The sequence below is a fragment of the Sprattus sprattus genome (genome assembly GCF_963457725.1).
Source record: "Sprattus sprattus genome assembly, chromosome: 5".
NCBI classification, from domain to species: domain Eukaryota; kingdom Metazoa; phylum Chordata; class Actinopteri; order Clupeiformes; family Clupeidae; genus Sprattus; species Sprattus sprattus.
In genome coordinates, this window is record NC_137924.1 from 37,087,656 (window position 1) to 37,105,327 (window position 17,672).

General features: G+C 40.1%; 2 protein-coding genes across 2 annotated transcripts; one reads left to right on the plus strand and one right to left on the minus strand.

Moving 5' to 3' along the window:
- Positions 1-292: 292 nt before the first annotated feature.
- On the minus strand, positions 293-2,095 carry rnaseka (ribonuclease, RNase K a). Its single transcript, XM_080839396.1, has 3 exons — positions 1,892-2,095; positions 1,595-1,677; positions 293-817 (listed from the first exon to the last, which is right to left on the minus strand). Exons 1-3 carry the CDS (start codon positions 1,967-1,969, stop codon positions 673-675), a joined length of 306 nt encoding a protein of 101 aa, XP_080695522.1. The 5' UTR covers positions 1,970-2,095; the 3' UTR covers positions 293-672.
- Positions 2,096-2,163: 68 nt separating this feature from the next.
- Positions 2,164-13,162, plus strand: ddx10 (DEAD (Asp-Glu-Ala-Asp) box polypeptide 10). Its single transcript, XM_080838446.1, has 20 exons — positions 2,164-2,439; positions 2,685-2,745; positions 2,929-3,059; positions 5,434-5,592; positions 6,027-6,147; positions 6,260-6,449; positions 6,711-6,837; positions 7,190-7,352; positions 7,813-7,897; positions 7,985-8,086; positions 8,316-8,403; positions 8,526-8,614; positions 8,737-8,924; positions 9,742-9,878; positions 10,021-10,146; positions 10,732-10,905; positions 11,242-11,298; positions 11,513-11,685; positions 12,576-12,628; positions 12,816-13,162. Exons 1-20 carry the CDS (start codon positions 2,245-2,247, stop codon positions 12,938-12,940), a joined length of 2,544 nt encoding a protein of 847 aa, XP_080694572.1. The 5' UTR covers positions 2,164-2,244; the 3' UTR covers positions 12,941-13,162.
- The last annotated feature ends 4,510 nt before the right edge of the window (positions 13,163-17,672 follow it).

A 17,672-nucleotide genomic window follows, 5' to 3' on the forward strand; every position in this document is an offset into this window, starting at 1 on the left:
ACCGTTATACTGAAACTTTAAGACATTCATCTCTGCCTAATGCCTATAACCAAATATCATTCAATGTTTGTTTGGGCCCAGTAAATGTAACTTTTGTGTTAATGGTTTTTAAAGTATTTTTTAAAATACTGTTACTGACTGTCTCACTCAATATAAAATCATGCAATCTAGTTTTCAATCCCTGAAACGGTTTGACAGGCCTTGCAAATGCTACCGTTTCCTTCAGTAAGGATTTTTTTCATTTCTAAATGTTCCTTCTGTGTAATAATTGTATGACAGTTTTCAGTCCTGCCCTGATCAAAAACAGATTTGTTTTCACTTTTATTTTATTACACAACACGTTATAAATCTTTTTTGTCAAGGCGTGGTTGACAAGCATCTGGTCCAGAGATAAGGCATTTCAGTACAGTAAGGCACATTTCAACATGAGCAGCTGTGGAACACTAACTCTGCTACTAAGTTGTGCATGTTAAGAAATCATATCCGTCACACATACATCACAAAGCATACCCCCTTATGGACTGATTCTCTGAGAGCATCAGGTGATGTGGCACAATGAATGAAAATGTAATCAAACAAATGCATTGCTATTTACAGACCAAAGGATCTCTGTAAAATCAGGTCCAAGTAAGCAGGTATGAGGGGGGATGGGTGTGGTGGCCACTAGGAGAGCTAATGCACCAAGTACTCCTTGCGTTTGTTCAGTCGGACCTGGCAGAAGGACAGGCCGCCCACAAACACATAGATGCCTGCTGCAATGAAGCAGTTGTAGCCCACTTGATTATACAGCTCATAAACGGGTTGCAGGGGATTCTGCCTGTTGAGTGGGAAAGGGCAAAATTAATCATTGGCTTTAAAAAAGAAACTCAACCAGAGCCTTACATGGAATTTCACAAGTTCTTGTTGATAACAATGTTCTTCAATATCAAAGGAAGCTAAATAGTTTTCAAGTACAAATGCCTTTTTAAATGATGTACCAAACGATACACACAGGGTTTGACTCCATGAATGTCAGAAAAATGTATATATTTACTTTGACCCCATTGGGGAAAACGAACTAACGTGGCAATCCATTCAGCTCATGGGTGATGTGACAGTAGTTCCATAATATTTAAGAGACAAGGAAAGATTATACAACAAAATAAGCTAAATGAAGCAAGACAGAAGCCCCAGTCTATCAGCATGTGAAGTTCAGTGGTTCATTTCAAAACATATAATTATACGTAATATTTTACATTTCTATCCTCTTTAACACCCGCTATTGTTTATCCAAATTTACATTCAAACAAATTGTTAATGCAGAAACATTTCTGATTAAAGGCACACACGTTTAACAGACAGCTGGAGGCCCATGAGGAGCAATTCGCTACATTTGACAATATTAAATTAGAATCACAGAGTTTAAAGGTTAAACCTTAACTGTACCTTTAATGTTAATGAACATTTACTACTACGATACATAATGAAAGGTTTTACCAACAGTCATATCAAACTCCTGATCTGAATATGGTCACCCTACCCTGTGTAACTTAGTCACCATGTGAGCTGTCATATGACTTATTTGTAAGAGCATTTTTCCATTCTGGAAACTTACCCATTCTGCATATCCTCCTCACGGATAGGCACATCCTCTATTAATACAGCCGAGTGAGTAGAGAAGAAAATCCCCAGCATTGACTAAAGAGGAAAAAGAAGATCGATACAGTTCTGTAGCCTATTCCTTATCAGACTATCATTATTAACTAAACTGTGTTTTATCCATGGTGATCTTTCTAATCTAATCACAGATAAATAGCATAATGTAAACGTCATGGTGATTAATAGTAAGCACTACTTAATAAAGCGCTATCCACATTTATGCCAAACATTAATTAAGAATCCAAGTTCTTACCAGCATTACGACTCCCCAAATACTAAGGACAATTCCACAAGCTGCGAGCTTTGGACCACAAAACAAAAAAGACGCCATGGTGTTCAAATATTTTCTGAACCTCGGGAATCAATTATTGGCGCAAAAAAACTAACATTTGCAGTCTCAACAAACTCAACAAACTCTGAAAAGTCTGCTTTGAGTCTGAGCTCTCTAGTCAGCTGATGATCAGGAACCGGAAATTGATTTCGCTCTAAGAAATGACGCTTACATTCCGCGACACGTATCATGTGCCATGCATGCACACTAGAAGATCAATACAGTAGGTAATTCTGGCATAACATGAGAGTGTAGCAACACCGAAAATAGATATAATGTCTGCTAAATCAACGACACAGAAGAAAACTAAATATGACGACAACGACCCGGTCCGTAATTTCGAGAAATGGAAAAAAAAATACAACAAAACGAAAAAAAGAGTGAAAAGCGTCAAACCACCTCCAAGGAAGAGACGGGAGTGGGATTCTGAACAAGACAATATCAAAAAACTAGTATCTAAATATCCGCAGGTGGGATTATTTAACAAATAATAGTTGCTGTTGAGGGTCCTTTGGCCACCCTATTCGTATGCTTGTAACGTGCTGGTCTTTTACAACTCATGTAAAGTAATCAATTGGTTGTGTTGCTTTGAAAATGTTGTCGCTGATCTAACACGTGATTTTTTTGTTAGTAATTGTAGAATATAGAAGTAAAATTCAGTTTTTCCATTATGTCTTGCCTTGGAATAATGTTTTCCTTTGTAATACAAATACAGATTAACCACAAGGATGCTGTGAGCTTTTCAGATTTTCCACTATCAAAGAAAACCCTCAAAGGTAAATTTACAGCGGGGAAAATCACCTCAGCTGTACTATGTGAAAGTAATCATATATAACTGTGATGGTGATAATCTGTCTGTTCAATTGAATGTTCGTTCGAGCCATTATATTTGTTGTTAGCATTCAAGTGTTTATGCTGCCAAATGACACACTTCTCTTTATTCTTGCACATCATGTCAGGCCTGATGGAGGCCAAGTATCGGCAGCCCACTGAGATTCAGCGCCAGACCATAGGCCTTGCCCTGCAGGGAAAGGATGTGCTGGGGGCAGCCAAAACGGGCTCAGGCAAAACACTGGCCTTCCTTATTCCTGTAAGTCTCATATCTGTTACCAATAATACAAGATTCGTACATGATTCATTACCAGTGGCATGCAAAAGTTTGGAGACACAACCTCAATAGTTTTCATCTTCCTAAGAGGTTGAAGTAGTGTCTTGTGAGAGGAAATGGTCTGTGGAATTCACCACTCTGTCTGCAGATGCCTAAGGTACCAGGCCAGAAACATACTCCAGTTTATGCATCAAGCAAACTGACAGATGCTGGATTTGGTGATGAGGATGCAGGGAAGGTCTAGTTCTTCTGACTCTTCCGACTCCTCCTAGGTGGATTTGGATTTTGTGGTTAAAAATAACTTAGATTTCAACTTAGTTTATGTTATATTTTTTTATTAGAATAATTGCTCCTGCAGAATTTAAAATATAAAGTCTGTCATACAATGCTCATTATTTAAGGTGTTACTGTCACTCTGGAGCAGTCATTTAATGTATGCACATCCATTTGCGGATAGGTTGCATCAATAATTGCTGTTCAAGGGATGATTAGGCCCTCTTTTTTTGCACTGCATACATTGTAGGACTTGAATACTACGCACAAAAAAAACCCTTTGGTCTGGTCAATGCTTTTGGTTTGTGTATGAACATGGTCATAGTTACCACAGTGCCATTTTAACTTGCGTGTCACAGTTTATAGTCGGTTTGAAGGGTCAGATCTGGACTTGAGGCTTTCAGAGACGTGTTGGGTGTAACTAGACAATTTAAACACTGAATTCAAGCATGAAATCATGACTGCTTCAAGCCCTTCAGTGCAATCATAGTCTTTAAGTGTGGAAGGATCCAAGACTAACTTTACAAATGAGTTTGCAGTGGTTATCCTAAGCACGTCTTTGTGACTGTGATTCCCGGAGACTTTAATAGTGGGATTAGCCATTGTTCACAGCTGTTGCTGACATGCTTCTCAGCTGCATGTTGTTGACAGGTGGCTTAATTTAGATAACCTAAACATAGATAAATTCAGGTGAAATTGCAAATACATGAGGTGTAGTCATACCAAGGTAACTCCAACACCTAAACCATTTGATGGAGGTTTTGCCCTCATATGAAATGCTGAAGCTTGAACACTTGCATTTCCTATCACAAACACTCTGGAGGCTGACAGTAACATTAGTCCTCTCTATGGCAATGCCTGGCATATGTGGCATTTCAATTGCTCGCAGCCCCACACCCTTGCAGACTTTGGTTAGGACTGTAGAGAAAATTGCTTTGACAGAGAAGTCCATAATGGGCTGCAAAAGTGACGGCACGTCCTCGGAGGACTATTGTAAATTGGACCGTCTGTGCTACTTTTAATGATGATGTGTGCTATGCTGTGTATGAAGGGATCTATGAAAAGCAAGGAAGATGGTACATGTGTTGGGTAAACGCTTTAGAGTTAGTAGGGGTGCAGGATTCAGAAAATGTCACGATTCGATTCGATACCGATTTTTAGGCTCACAATTCGATTCAAAATCGATTTTCGATTCAAAAACGATTCTCGATTAAAAAAAATTGATTCACAGTATGTAAATGTTAGTGCTGTGAAACGATTAAAATATTTAATCGCGATTAATCGCATTTTTGTCATAGTTAACTCAAAATTAATCGCGATTAATCGCAAATTAATTAATCGCAAATTTTATTTTAATGCTCTTATCATGGAAAAGTGGATTGGCTTGCTTTATGCAATGTTTTATTTTATTGAAAAACAACATTGCCAAACAGGGCGGTACAAAATAAAATTATAAAGTGCACATTTCAGACTCAGCCTATACTGCAGTTAAACCATGACATCTGTTCAGCCAGCTGCCTGTTGACATTTTCAGACAACAGTGAAGCTCGCTTCTTTTGCACAACACAACTTTTAAAGGTAAACTTTCTATTCAGAAGCTTTTTATCAACCATTTTGCCGTATCGCGCTCACCATCACTCAAACCGTAACGTTAGCCTACTACACAGTTTGCGAAGCCAAAAAGAACGTTAATCTTACAAAAAAAATCGATGAATCGATTCTGAATCGGAAGCACTTGAATCGCAATACGAATGTGAATCGTTAGTATGCTGATTAGTTTCATGTTTCCGTTCATCCAATCACACATGAAATATAGGGCCAGGGTGCGTGTCATGTTCATCTAATCACACATGAATTATGGGGCCAGGGTGCGTGTCATGTATACTGAATGATTGTAGACTGCATGGCACAGATGTTGCTTTGCAACAAAAAGAATGGTATTGCTGGCAGTAACAACCAATCATGCCTTACTCCAGAGTGGAACGAGACAGGATGGCGTGTGTGTGTGTGTGTGTGTGTGTGTGTGTGTGTGCGTGCTAGTATGTGACTGACTGACTGACTGATACTGTGTGTGGTCTCTCAGGTTTTGGAGTGTTTGTATCGGAACCAGTGGACGGCACTAGATGGCCTTGGCGCCCTCATCATTTCCCCAACTAGAGAATTGGCCTACCAGACGTTCCAGTTTCTGCGTAAAGTGGGTAAAAACCACGAATTCTCCGCTGGGCTGATTATAGGAGGAAAGGTGAGAGAATGAAACTAATCCTCAAACTTCACAAACTTTTATTTCAGTTGAATCTGATCAGCTGATGTCTTTCTATGGGATTCGTTGGCTGATTTAAAAGTTAATGTCAGTTCATGTTCATAAAAATACATTTTTTATCACCTATTCACACACAGTCTTTTGTATTGCTTGTACTATTGATATCATATTGCTTGGAACAAACATGTACGTTAATAAGAAATGAGGAATTCTGTTTCATTTGCTTTTCTCATTCACTAGCTACATGTAAGGAGCACAATCAATTTGTGTATGTGTGTGTGTGTGTGTGTGTGTGCTCCCTGGGAACAGATTAGCTACTAAATATCCAGCTGTGTTCTCTGATGTAGATGTGTTACACAGCACTCATTGTTTGCTCATTGTTGTGTTTGTCTTGCTGATGCGCCGGTGGCATAAAGGATTTGAAGGAGGAGGCAGAGAAGATTCATCGTACCAATATCATCATCTGCACTCCAGGTCGCTTGCTGCAACACATGGATCAGACTTCGGCTTTCCATGTCTCTGACCTCCTCATGTTGGGTATGTGTTTGGGTTGGATATTTGTGTGTGTTTAAGATTTGAATTAAGATTTGATAAAGAGCAAGTAGTCCTTTCTCTCTTCCTCACCTTGTCTTGTGTTTCCCTGCTCCAGTCTTGGATGAAGCTGACCGTATTCTGGACCTGGGTTTCTCTGAGACGCTGAATGCCATCGTGGAGCACCTCCCCTCCCAGCGGCAGACCTTGCTGTTCTCTGCCACACAGACCAAGTCTGTCAAAGACCTCGCTCGTCTCAGTCTGAACGAGCCAGAATACGTCTGGGTGCATGAGCAGGCAAAATTCAGGTGGGAGTGCGAGTTGAATGTTATTATTTGTATTGGTATTATTTGTTATTACTGAAGATGATTTAAAAGAGCTTCAGCTCCTACTGACATATTTAAAGTGAACAGAGCTGTAACCAGCACAGAAAAGAGGTGTCCATTACAGTTGGACCACCTTATTTTTTGCATAGGTCACAGTCAGGAAGGATTGTGATTATGTATTGTCTGTTCTTCAGGTCAGTACATAGCTAAAGCTACAGTCTTTCCTCTCCATTCCCCCATTAGCACCCCTGCAACACTCGAGCAGAGCTATGTAGTGTGTGAGCTTCATCAGAAGGTAGATATGCTCTTCTCCTTCATCAGAAGTCATCTAACCAAGAAGATCATCGTCTTCTTCGCATGCTGCAAAGAGGTATGGAAACTAACACCTGTCCCAAATACACTGGAATACACACACACACATACACACATACATAAAGAAAGATGTAAAAGGCTCATTATACAGGTTTTGGTGGTATGTTTTTATAGGTAACTAGATTTCGTTTTTTAAAGTGTTTTTAATGGCATATGGTCATGACGGACAGATTAACAGATCTATGGTTCCTCGCTATATAGTTTTATGATCTGGGTGTGAAACCCTGTGAACAGCTTTTACTGCACAAGGTTGCCAAATATGGCCAAATGTCAGTTGGCTAGCTAGCTAGCTTGTATCAGTGCCTACTGTGCTGCTGCTTGAGTTCTTAATGCTATTTTCTCTTCCTCAGGTGCAGTATCTGTTCCGTGCATTCTGTCGTTTGAGGCCAGGCATCTCTGTGTTAGCTCTTCATGGCAAGCAGCAGCAGATGAAGAGGATGGAGGCCTACAACGAGTTTGTTGGGAAGAAGTCAGCAGTTCTGTTTGCTACTGATATTGCTGCAAGAGGCCTGGGTATGTTACCTGTGTGTGTGTGTGTGTGCGTGAGTGTGTGTGTGAGAAAGTGAAATAATAAGTAAGGGATAATGTATTGTCCGGAGGTCATTCTCCAAAAATAATTCCCGACGGGGCGAACAACACCCCGACGCGCAGCGGAGGGTTTTTCGTCCTGAAGGGAATTATTTTTGGAGAATGACCGACGGACAATACATTCCCGTTTAGAAATAAATAGTTCTTCAAGCAAATAGAACTGTCGCTGCCAAATGTGAGTCCCTACCTGATGTGAGTCCGCATGCGCAAACACAAACGGTTCACGCATAATGTGGGTTTATTTACTGGTATATTTAATTGTGTTGTAAACGGTGACCAGCTAAGGCAACATATGGGGCTGTTTTTAACGCATAATACTGTTACATTTAATGTTATATTTAATTGTGTTGTAAACGGTTAACAGTATGTTCATGTCACTTGTTAGATTTCCCAGCAGTGAATTGGGTCCTGCAGTATGACTGCCCTGAGGATGCCAACACCTACATCCACAGGGTGGGGAGGACAGCCAGGTAAGGAGGATTAAGATTTGAATCGACAACATGTTACTTTCGAAGGATTTGGATTTGGTGAGATTAATTCCCTCCCTCCCGCCCCAGGTACCAGGAGGGGGGTGAAGCGCTGCTGGTGCTGCTGCCCTCTGAGGAGAAGGCCATGACCTCTGACCTTCAGGACCGCAGAGTTCCCATCACCAAGATCCAGTAAGGAGCGCATATGTATACTCATACTCATAGAGAGATACCCAACACCCTTACATGCTCACATTAATGACGTCAACCTTGATTACAATCAAATACCTTGTGTGTGTGTGTGTGTGTGTGTGTGTGTGTGTGTGTGTGTGTGTGTGTGTGTGTGTGTGTGTGTGTGTGTGTGTGTGTGTGTGTGTCTGTGTCTGTGTGTGTGTGTGTGTGTGTGTTTGTGTGTTTCCAGAATAAATCCAGAGAAGCTGGTCACAGTACAACAGAAGTTGGAAGCCTTTTTGGCCCAAGAGATGGAGCAAAAAGAGCGTGCTCAAAGGGTGGGTAGAGCTGTGTATGTGTGTTTGCATGTATGTGTGTATTTTATTATTATTTTATTTTATTATGCACAAAAATGCAAAACATATCATTCCTTTACGCACCCTCCCCTCTTGTTCTGCAGTGCTTTATCTCCTACCTGCGGTCCGTTTTCCTAATGAAGAACAAACAAGTTTTTGATGTTACCCAAATCAGACTGGCTGAATATGCAGCGTGAGTACACCACCCTACCTATCTCTCGGTGAGTCACTGTTCTCTTATCAACATCAGCACCAAGTAGTCAACTCTTTCCCTCCCTCCCTCCTTCTCTTTCTCCATCATTCTGTATCTCATAGATCGCTGGGATTAGCAGTGGCTCCTCGTGTGCGTTTCCTTAACAAGGCGAAGAAACATGGACAGGAGGAACAAGAGGAAAAGGAGCACAGGAAGAAAGGGATGGTGGATGAGAAGGGAGAGAGCAATGACGTGGAAGGTGGAAGCTCAGATGAACACCAGAGTGAAGACGAAGATGATGAAACTGAAGGTAATGGAGAAGATCTGTCTTGCAGTGAGGAGTTAGTTGTTTCTCAGTGTCTGTGTTTAGTCTTCTGACCTCATTTCCTCTGCAAATGATCTCTCTGCATGATGCCTAGTTGTTTATCGTTTGATTGCAATAAGGTTCTGTCATGGACACAAAGTTCAGGTCTGCCATAAGTTCCGGATGACGCAACGGATGACGATCCGATCAGCTGTTTTGCTTTTTCACGTGAATGATATAGAATCTTCATGGCATACCGAACATTACTATGGAATTACGGCGATAAATACGATAAACATGATCAAATAACTTAATATTACCGATTCTGTTTATTTAAAGCTCGCTTTGGACATCTGGAACTTAATTTTTAATTCTATCAGTTAGCTGCACTCTACTCTTGGCTCTCTGAGGTAAATATAGCTAGGTGCTACTGCTAACTAGAGGCGGGGAATTTCTACGTGCCTTCTAAACTTGTAATACAGCAATTAAATATCACCGCGGTTGTTTTGAGATACTTCATGATGTTTCTTATTAACCGAGCAGTACAAATGCTTAGGAAAAGTAATTGAAGTAGTGCTAAACAATGTTCAAAGACAGCTAGCTTTAACCATCTCTGCCCTGGATCTTCCAAAAGTAATCACAATTTAGCTTTCTGTTCGCAACGACCTTTACGAACCATGTCGGTATTTCAAGCAAAAATGTATCAATCTAATCAAGGAAAAAAATGGCATCGTGAACATTGTTTTGCAGTAATTTATAGCAATCATCATAGACCCCTAGAGTGGCTTTGTGGCTGTAATTGGAAAGTCTACTTTACCCTCAGATCCTGCAACCAAGCTCAAAAGCCTGATGTGTGATTCTGATGATGATGCCAAGGATGAGGATGATCTAAAAGACCTGGACCTTCTTACAGTCAAGAGAAAGGACGTATTTAATGTAAACAATAGCCAAGATGAAGAGGTTCGTATGTACTAATGCCTTATTATTATGGTCTGTGTGCAAATGATAACAGTACTAATAATTGTGAATGGTGATTCCTCTTTATTTTCACTGAATTCCTTGTGCTTTCTGTGTATTTATATAACCTGTATGACCTCTGTAGGATGACAGTGATCTAGAGATGCCTCAGAGCCGCAGAATCAAAGACACAAAGGTTAAAGAGGCAAAACGTGCTCAGAAGAGGAACTTCAAGGTTAACTCCAAGATCATTTTTAAAGATGATGGAGAGGTACGTTTTATGCTGTATTGTACAGTGGCCCTGAAAACAACTACTTCAGAAAACACAAAATATAGCAGATAGACAAAACGAACATCAATTGGACTGAGCATGTGCAGCATTTAGAGCCCGCACTGCAAATTCAGACAACACAACACATGACAGAAACATTCTACAAATTCAGACAATGCAACAAATTACAGAAACATTCTATAAATTCAGAAGACACAACACCTTACAGAAACATTCTACACGAACACGTGAGGATTGTTAGAAGTGCTATGTTAGCTGGCCTTCCTGATTAACAGGGAGTTTTTTTCCTTGCCCCGGTCACCATTGTGCTTGCTCTAAGGGGGTCCAGGCACTGGGCTCTGTAAAGCGCCTTGAGACAATTTTATTGTTTTGGTGCTATATAAATTAAATTAAATTGAATAATAATAGTTACTTTCAGAACCCCTAATAGGGGACAAGCAAGTTGAACTACCAGATTTTATTTTTTAGAGTCTATACTTTCCACCTGTTACATGAATGTAAAAGAGTTAATGATGTGCAGCAGTGCTTCTAATGTGGTCTTCCTCATGTCCCACTGTCCTGTAGATGGTGCAAGAGTGGCCTGTCATCCAGAGGCCGGTTGTCCCCGACGACCAGGAGGAACAGGACGTGGAGGAAGAGTCTGGCATCAACGTGGAGAAAGCCAAAGAGAGGCTGAGACTTGAGGATCAGCAGTATGACAAAAATGAGTATCGCAGGAGGATCCAGGAGAAGCATCGGGTTAGCGAACACACACACACACACACACACACACACACAGTTTCACAAACTCAATTACAGACACATACTGACACAAAATCTCCCTCTTCTCCCCTCTTTAAACACACACCCAGAGAAAGAGAAACATATGCATGTATGCATGAAGTGCAGTAGGACACACTTTGACCAAGACAAACTCGTACATGCACACATGCTATACTATAGATAAATTGAACCTGTACATCCATCTTATCACGTTGTTCTACAAATGAACCCTGAAAAGGTAACTTGATAATTGGCTGAATAAGTTCGTCTCCACAGTCACCTTTCTAAGTAAGTGTTTGTGTGTGTCTGCAGGAGAAGAGGCTAAAGGACAAGGCTGCCAGGAGGGAGGCCTACAAGCAGAAGGAGGAGGTAAGGGTTCACTTTTCTGCCCATGGAAATAGGGGGCTTAGACACGTGGTGTTTGTTTGCTTGATGTATCGTTATGTGTGTTATGTTGATGTTTGCTTGATGTATGGTTATGTGTATAATGTTGATGTGTGTTTGCTTGATGTATGGTTATGTGTGTAATGTTTGTTTGCTTAATGTATGGTTATGTGTATAATGTTGATGTTTGTTTCCTCAGAAAAAGAAAAAGCCTGTACAGCAAAATGCTGGTGATGATGATAATGAAGATGATGACGATGAAGATGAGGCAGTTGCCTATCTGTCAGGTGCAGATGAAGAGTTTGACTTCAGTGCACTCCCAGACCCAGACAGATGCCGAGACAGTGACGGTGACGGTGACAGTGCGGCCAGGTGAGTACTGCTGGTGATAGTGGTGTCTGGATTAGACTTCAGTGAGTACTGCTGGTGATAGTGGTGTCTGGATTAGACTTCAGTGAGTACTGCTGGTGATAGTGGTGTCTGGATTACACTTCAGTGAGTACTGCTGGTGATAGTGGTGTCTGGATTAGACTTCAGTGAGTACTGCTGGTGATAGTGGTGTCTGGATTACACTTCAGTGAGTACTGCTGGTGATAGTGGGGTTAGACTTCAGTGAATACTGTGGTGATAGTGGTGTCTAGAGTGTTAGACTTCAGTGAGTACTGTGGTGATAGTGGTGTCTGGATAAGACTTCAGTGAGTACTGCTGGGTTAGACTTAAGTGAGAACTGCTGGTGATAGTGGTGTCTGGATTAGACTTTAGTGAGTACTGCTGGTGATAGTGGTGTCTGGATTAGACTTCAGTGAGTACTGCTGGTGATAGTGGTGTCTGGATAAGACCTCAGTGAGTACTGCTGGTGATAGTGGTGTCTGGATAAGACTTCAGTGAGTACTGCTGGTGATAGTGGTGTCTGGATAAGACTTCAGTGAGTATTGCTGGGTTAGACTTCAGTGAGTACTGTGGTGATAGTGGTGTCTGGGTTAGTCTTCAGTGAGAACTGCTGGTGATAGTGGTGTCTGGGGGGTTAGACTTCAGTCTACTTCCAGCCAAACCCCCATCAGCACTTGGTCATTTTAATTAAATCATTCAGAGAATTAATTCTAAACTGGGATTCATTTCCAAATATTAACCTTTTACCCATCTGAGTGGTTTTCACAGAGTCAGTTATTCCAACATTCTGTCTTGTTGTTCACCTTCAATATTCCAACATATGGTGTTTTGTGATTGTTTAATAACGTACAGTGTTTTGTGCTTGTGTAAAGCGACCATGAAGCGAGGAAAAGGACCGCCAGTGACCATGACGACGTGGAGCCAGGTGCGAAAAATTACCTCGATGCCTAATCTGAATATAATCCTAGAAATAACTAACTGATAACAAATTTTGATAATCTATTATCTTTTATCTTCAACTCCAATCAAATGAACCCCAATGTAATGTAACAGTCAGACAGCATTTATAACCGGTTTTAAATTCTCCAACTGTTCTTATTTGTTTTGTGCAGTGCGGAGGAACAAGAGGCCTAAGCATGATGTTGAGCCTGACATTGAGTCAGGTCCTCTGGACACGGGGCTGTCTCTCGGAGAGGACGAGGAGCTGGTCCTTCATCTGCTTGGGCAGAGGAGTTAACAGCAGATAAGAATGATGATGGAGACTTGTAATACCCTTCCACGCACGCACACCATCTCCCAGACTTCTACAGAACACTTTTATATGCTCTATGAAAGCAAGCTTTCTTTCAGTGAGTTGTCCTCTTGCAAAGACTTGCAGGTGATTTACAATAAACTGAATATTCACTTATTCCTGTGATGAATGCATTTTTGCTTCAACTATATCTGTCAATCATACTGAAGCTCCGTTGGAGACAGACCATGGGGCCGCAGTAATTGTGACGGCAGGATGTTATAATGTTCAAAGACTGTACTTTAGACAGTTCAATTCTATTGTATTTGTATAGCGCAGAAACAATAAAATACCTATTAAATACTTGCCATGTATGCTGTGTCTGTTCAGTGCTTGGATTACAAATACAAATTAATGCTATTATTTAAATATGAATAGGTGCAGTCAATTTTACATCTTAACATTATATCAGCTATACATTGACAGAAGTTGCATTCTATATGCATACGCATATTCATATTGAGTACAAAAAACAATGCATATATTGTGATATCCACAGCCCTCCCATGACAATTATGACTACTCATGATGTGACCATTTTAAACAGCAGTTGTGACACATGATGTGAAACAGGTGAGGCAGTAGTGTTATAGTGACTAAATGGAGCCTCCAAGAAAGGCCCTTCTAAAGCAAGAAGATGTGAGGACACTATTAATCCAGAAAGACACCAAATGCTGTCTTTTTTTCCAGTTGCATCTTTATTTTCCGGCAGCAAAACCCCAAACCACACTCTTCCTCAATATGTCTGTATGAATACTGATCTGTTGTATCAATACCAACTCAAGTTGTGATTGGTTGGGTATTTGTCAAAAATGTACAGGGTCACACAAAAGTGGATTACATGACTGAGGCTGAAAGTGGTGCTCTTTGGGCTGTTTCAACAAAATAATGTCAATATATGAAATCGGTCTTGTCGATCACAGGATGTCATATACTGTATACAGTCATGGACAAAAATGTTGGCACCCCTGCACTTCTGTCAGATAATGCACCACTACTCCCAGAAAAGTGTTGCAATTACAAATGCTTTTGTATTCATATGTTTATTTACTTAATCTGCATTGGAAAAACACAAAAAATCTGAGAAATAATGCCAAATCTGACTTTATTCCTCATAAAACTCAAAAAAGGGCCGGACAAAATTATTGGCACCCTTTCAAAATTATAAGAAATAATTGTATTTTAAGCATGGAATGCTCATTTAATCTCTATTTAAACTCACCTGTGGCAAGCCACAGATGCTGGTAATATATAAATCACATTTGCAACCAGTTAAAATGGAGCAAAGTTGACTCAACCTTTGTGTTGTGTGTCTGTGTATACCGTACTGAGCATGGAGAAAAGAAAGAAGAGCAAAGGATTGTCTGAGGATTTGAGAACCAAAATTGTAGACAAGCATGGACAATCTCAAGGCTATAAGTCCATCTCCAGAGATCTTAATGTTCCTGTGTCCACTGTGCGCAGTGTCATCAACAAGTTTACAGCCCATGGCATTGTCACTAACCTCCCTGGATGTGGGAGGAAGAGAAAAATTGATGACAGAATGCAACAAAAGATTGTTTGAATGGTGGATAAATAACCTAGAACAACTTCCAAATAAATTCAAGACAAAGGGTACAACGGTGTCAGCTCGAACTATCCGTCGCCTTTTGAATGAAATGAGATGCTATGGTAGGAGACCCAGAGGACCCCACTGCTAACACAGAGACATAAAAAAGCCAGAATGGAGTTTGACAAAACTTTCTTGGGGAAGCCAAAATCATTCTGGGAGAACGTCCTGTGGATAGATGAGACCAAAGTAGAGATTTTTGGTAAAGCAGTTTACAGGCAACGAAATGAGGCCTTAAAAAAAAGAACATGGTCCCTACAGGCTAATATGGTGGAGCTGGACCGATGTTTTGGGGTTGCTTTGCTGCTTCTGGAACCTGATGCCTTGACTGTGTGCATGGCATCAGGAAATCTGAGGACTACCAAATCATTTTTGGGCGCAATGTAGGGCCCACTGTCAGAAAGCTGGGTCTCCGTCAGAGGACAGCAGGACAATGACCCATAGCACACTTCAAAACGACCCAGAAATGGTTAAGACAAAACACTGGAGAGTTCTGAAGTGTCCGAGATGAGTCCAGAACTTAATCCCATAGCACAACTGGGGCATGATCTCAAATCAGTAGTTGGGAGAAGGCACCCTTCAAATGTGAGAGACTTGGAGCAGTTGGCAAAAGAAGAGTGGTCCAAAATTCCAGTAGAGAGGTGTAAGACACCTCATTAATGGTTATAGGAAGCTATAGATTTCAGATATTTGTATTTCTTTATTTTTAAAGGCACCCAGTGCAACTTTATGTAAACATTCAATGAAAATTAAACATTCAATTTCTAGTCTTTTTAACACGTAGTAAGTTTCAATAACTCCATACCATTACATATCGACATTCAAGGAGCAAAGATGAGACGTCGTTATGTGGTGAGAACTGATAGAAAATCGTAAACAACAACAATCGCCGGTGGGGAGAAGCCATTTTTCCATTGACTGGAAGCCTGCTTTATTTATTGTAGGTTACAAAAAATAAAGAAAATGGCGGCGATTGTTGTCGTTATCGATTTTCTATCAGTTCTCACCACACAACGACGTCTCATCTTTACTGCTTGAATGTCGGTATGTAATGGTATGGAGTTATTGAAACTTACTACGTGTAAAAAAGACTAGAAATTGAATGTTTCTTTTTAAGCCTCGAAAGTTGCACTGGGTGCCTTTAAGGGTGTTCTACCCATTATAAAGTTGAGGGTGCCAATAATTTTGTCCGGCCCTTTTTTGAGTTTTATGAAGAATAAAGTCAGATTTGGCATTTTTTCTCAGATTTTTTGTGTTTTTCCAATGCAAACTAAGTAAATAAACATGTGAATAGAAAAGCATTTGTAATTGCAACACTTTTCTGGGAGTAGTGGTGCATTATCTGACAGAAGTGCAGGGGTGCCAACATTTTTGTCCATGACTGTATATATATATATATATATATATATTTTAAAGAAATACATTGTGACCGTAGTAAGGATTGTTTTTTTTTCACCTGAATACAATAATTCATTTTTACATGGTGTATTCAGTGACCATTGTGGTGTTTCACAACCTTTCTATGATTAACAAACCTTATGTGGAGATAGTGGGAATGTCCAGGGTGTAAATATGGTAAGTATGTAGGTTATCATGGAGCTATGGGTCTTCAGCTGTTTTTTTAAACTTCATGCATGACTGGAATACAACTGGGATTTCTTGCCACCAGATGTTTGATAGTGAATTGTAGAGAGCAAGATGGAACGAAAGCTATGGACTGTGTCACAACTTTTTATGTTGTAGATTTAGTATTATTCCGATGTGTATTATTGTCCCAGAGATGTCTCTGCATGAAACCTTGCATGAAATGGTTACTGGGAAAAAAGAAGCTGAATGGATAAATAAAGACATTTATTTTTTTATTGGAAAATTCAGCCATACAGCAGTAGTATTATTTGGCTTGTATATTTATATCAGTGCAGAAATAACAGTCTGTTTGTTGTATGATATTTTTCGATAAAATTGCAAAAGGCATTTTTGTAACAAATACAGAACAAGAAAATCACTTAAACGTCTTAAAGGTACAGTGTGTAGTATTTAGTGGCATTTAGTGTTGAGGATGCAGTATTGCAACCTGCAGAATACCCTTCCCTTTACATGCGTGTGTGAGTACCTACAGAGCTTTGTCAAATGCCATCACAATGCAAAAATCTCTATCTCGAGCCAGTGTTTTGGTTTGTCTGTACATTGTACTAATGAAAACATAATTATGAATATTGTATTCCATTTTTACTAATAGATGCCACTTTAAACTATACACTGTGCCTTTAAGTTCAACATCATCTCACTAGCTCTATAGCGTTCCATACACAACGTAAACGTAAACAAATAAACCTCTACGCTTAAAGCCCAAAACATGTTTGGTCACTTGCTCTGCCATTAGCTTTGCTGTGCCTTAGAGACGGAGCAGTCGGGCTTCACTGCTGTTTCATCCACACTTGGCGTTTTACAGCTCAGCTTTAGTTTGATTTCAGTTGCTGTATCTTTAATAAATCTCTTCTAGTGGTCACTTTTTGTGAGACTTTACGTGAAGTAATTTCTAGAATTATACCCACGGTATATTACGGTCTTCACTTATGCCTACTTTTTCACCATGGCGCATACGCCACGCACCATTGTGACCCCATTCTCTTATTACATTAAACTTGAGGATTCAAACTTGAGCACCCTTCATGGTTTTCTGTATATAGGCTAATTGTAGGCTAATAACAGCTCAAATGGCAGATTATTACAGTGATTATCAAACTGTAATGCATTTTTGACTGTTTATTATATTAATATATGGGTCCTATAAAGATAGCTTATTGATAATAATTGATGTCACTTACTGATATTCTTGTACAATCCTCGATCCTCCATCCTCAATTTCCAGAGGGTTTTGCAATGGACCAAGCTTGTTTTACACAGCAATCCTATTCAACTTAATGCACAACTGCACGTGAAACTTGTGACTGCATGTCAAACTTCTGGTTTAAGTAGTACCATTGTAAAGCACAGCTAGTCGAATAGTGACAACGAACATGAAGTTTTACCCCATTAAGTATAACCCCATATGTTTACTCATAGAAA

Excerpts from the sequence above, each read along its gene's own strand:
- ddx10 (XM_080838446.1), top strand. The coding sequence starts at position 2,245 with ATGTCTGCTAAATCAACGACACAGAAGAAAACTAAATATGACGACAAC. Across the intron at positions 6,838-7,189 it reads TCTTCGCATGCTGCAAAGAG|GTGCAGTATCTGTTCCGTGC; the intron begins GTATGGAAACTA and ends TCTCTTCCTCAG. Across the intron at positions 9,879-10,020 it reads ACAATAGCCAAGATGAAGAG|GATGACAGTGATCTAGAGAT; the intron begins GTTCGTATGTAC and ends TGACCTCTGTAG.
- rnaseka (XM_080839396.1), bottom strand. The coding sequence starts at position 1,969 with ATGGCGTCTTTTTTGTTTTGTGGTCCAAAGCTCGCAGCTTGTGGAATT. Across the intron at positions 1,678-1,891 it reads TTTGGGGAGTCGTAATGCTG|TCAATGCTGGGGATTTTCTT; the intron begins GTAAGAACTTGG and ends TTTCCTCTTTAG. Across the intron at positions 818-1,594 it reads GAGGAGGATATGCAGAATGG|GCAGAATCCCCTGCAACCCG; the intron begins GTAAGTTTCCAG and ends CCCACTCAACAG.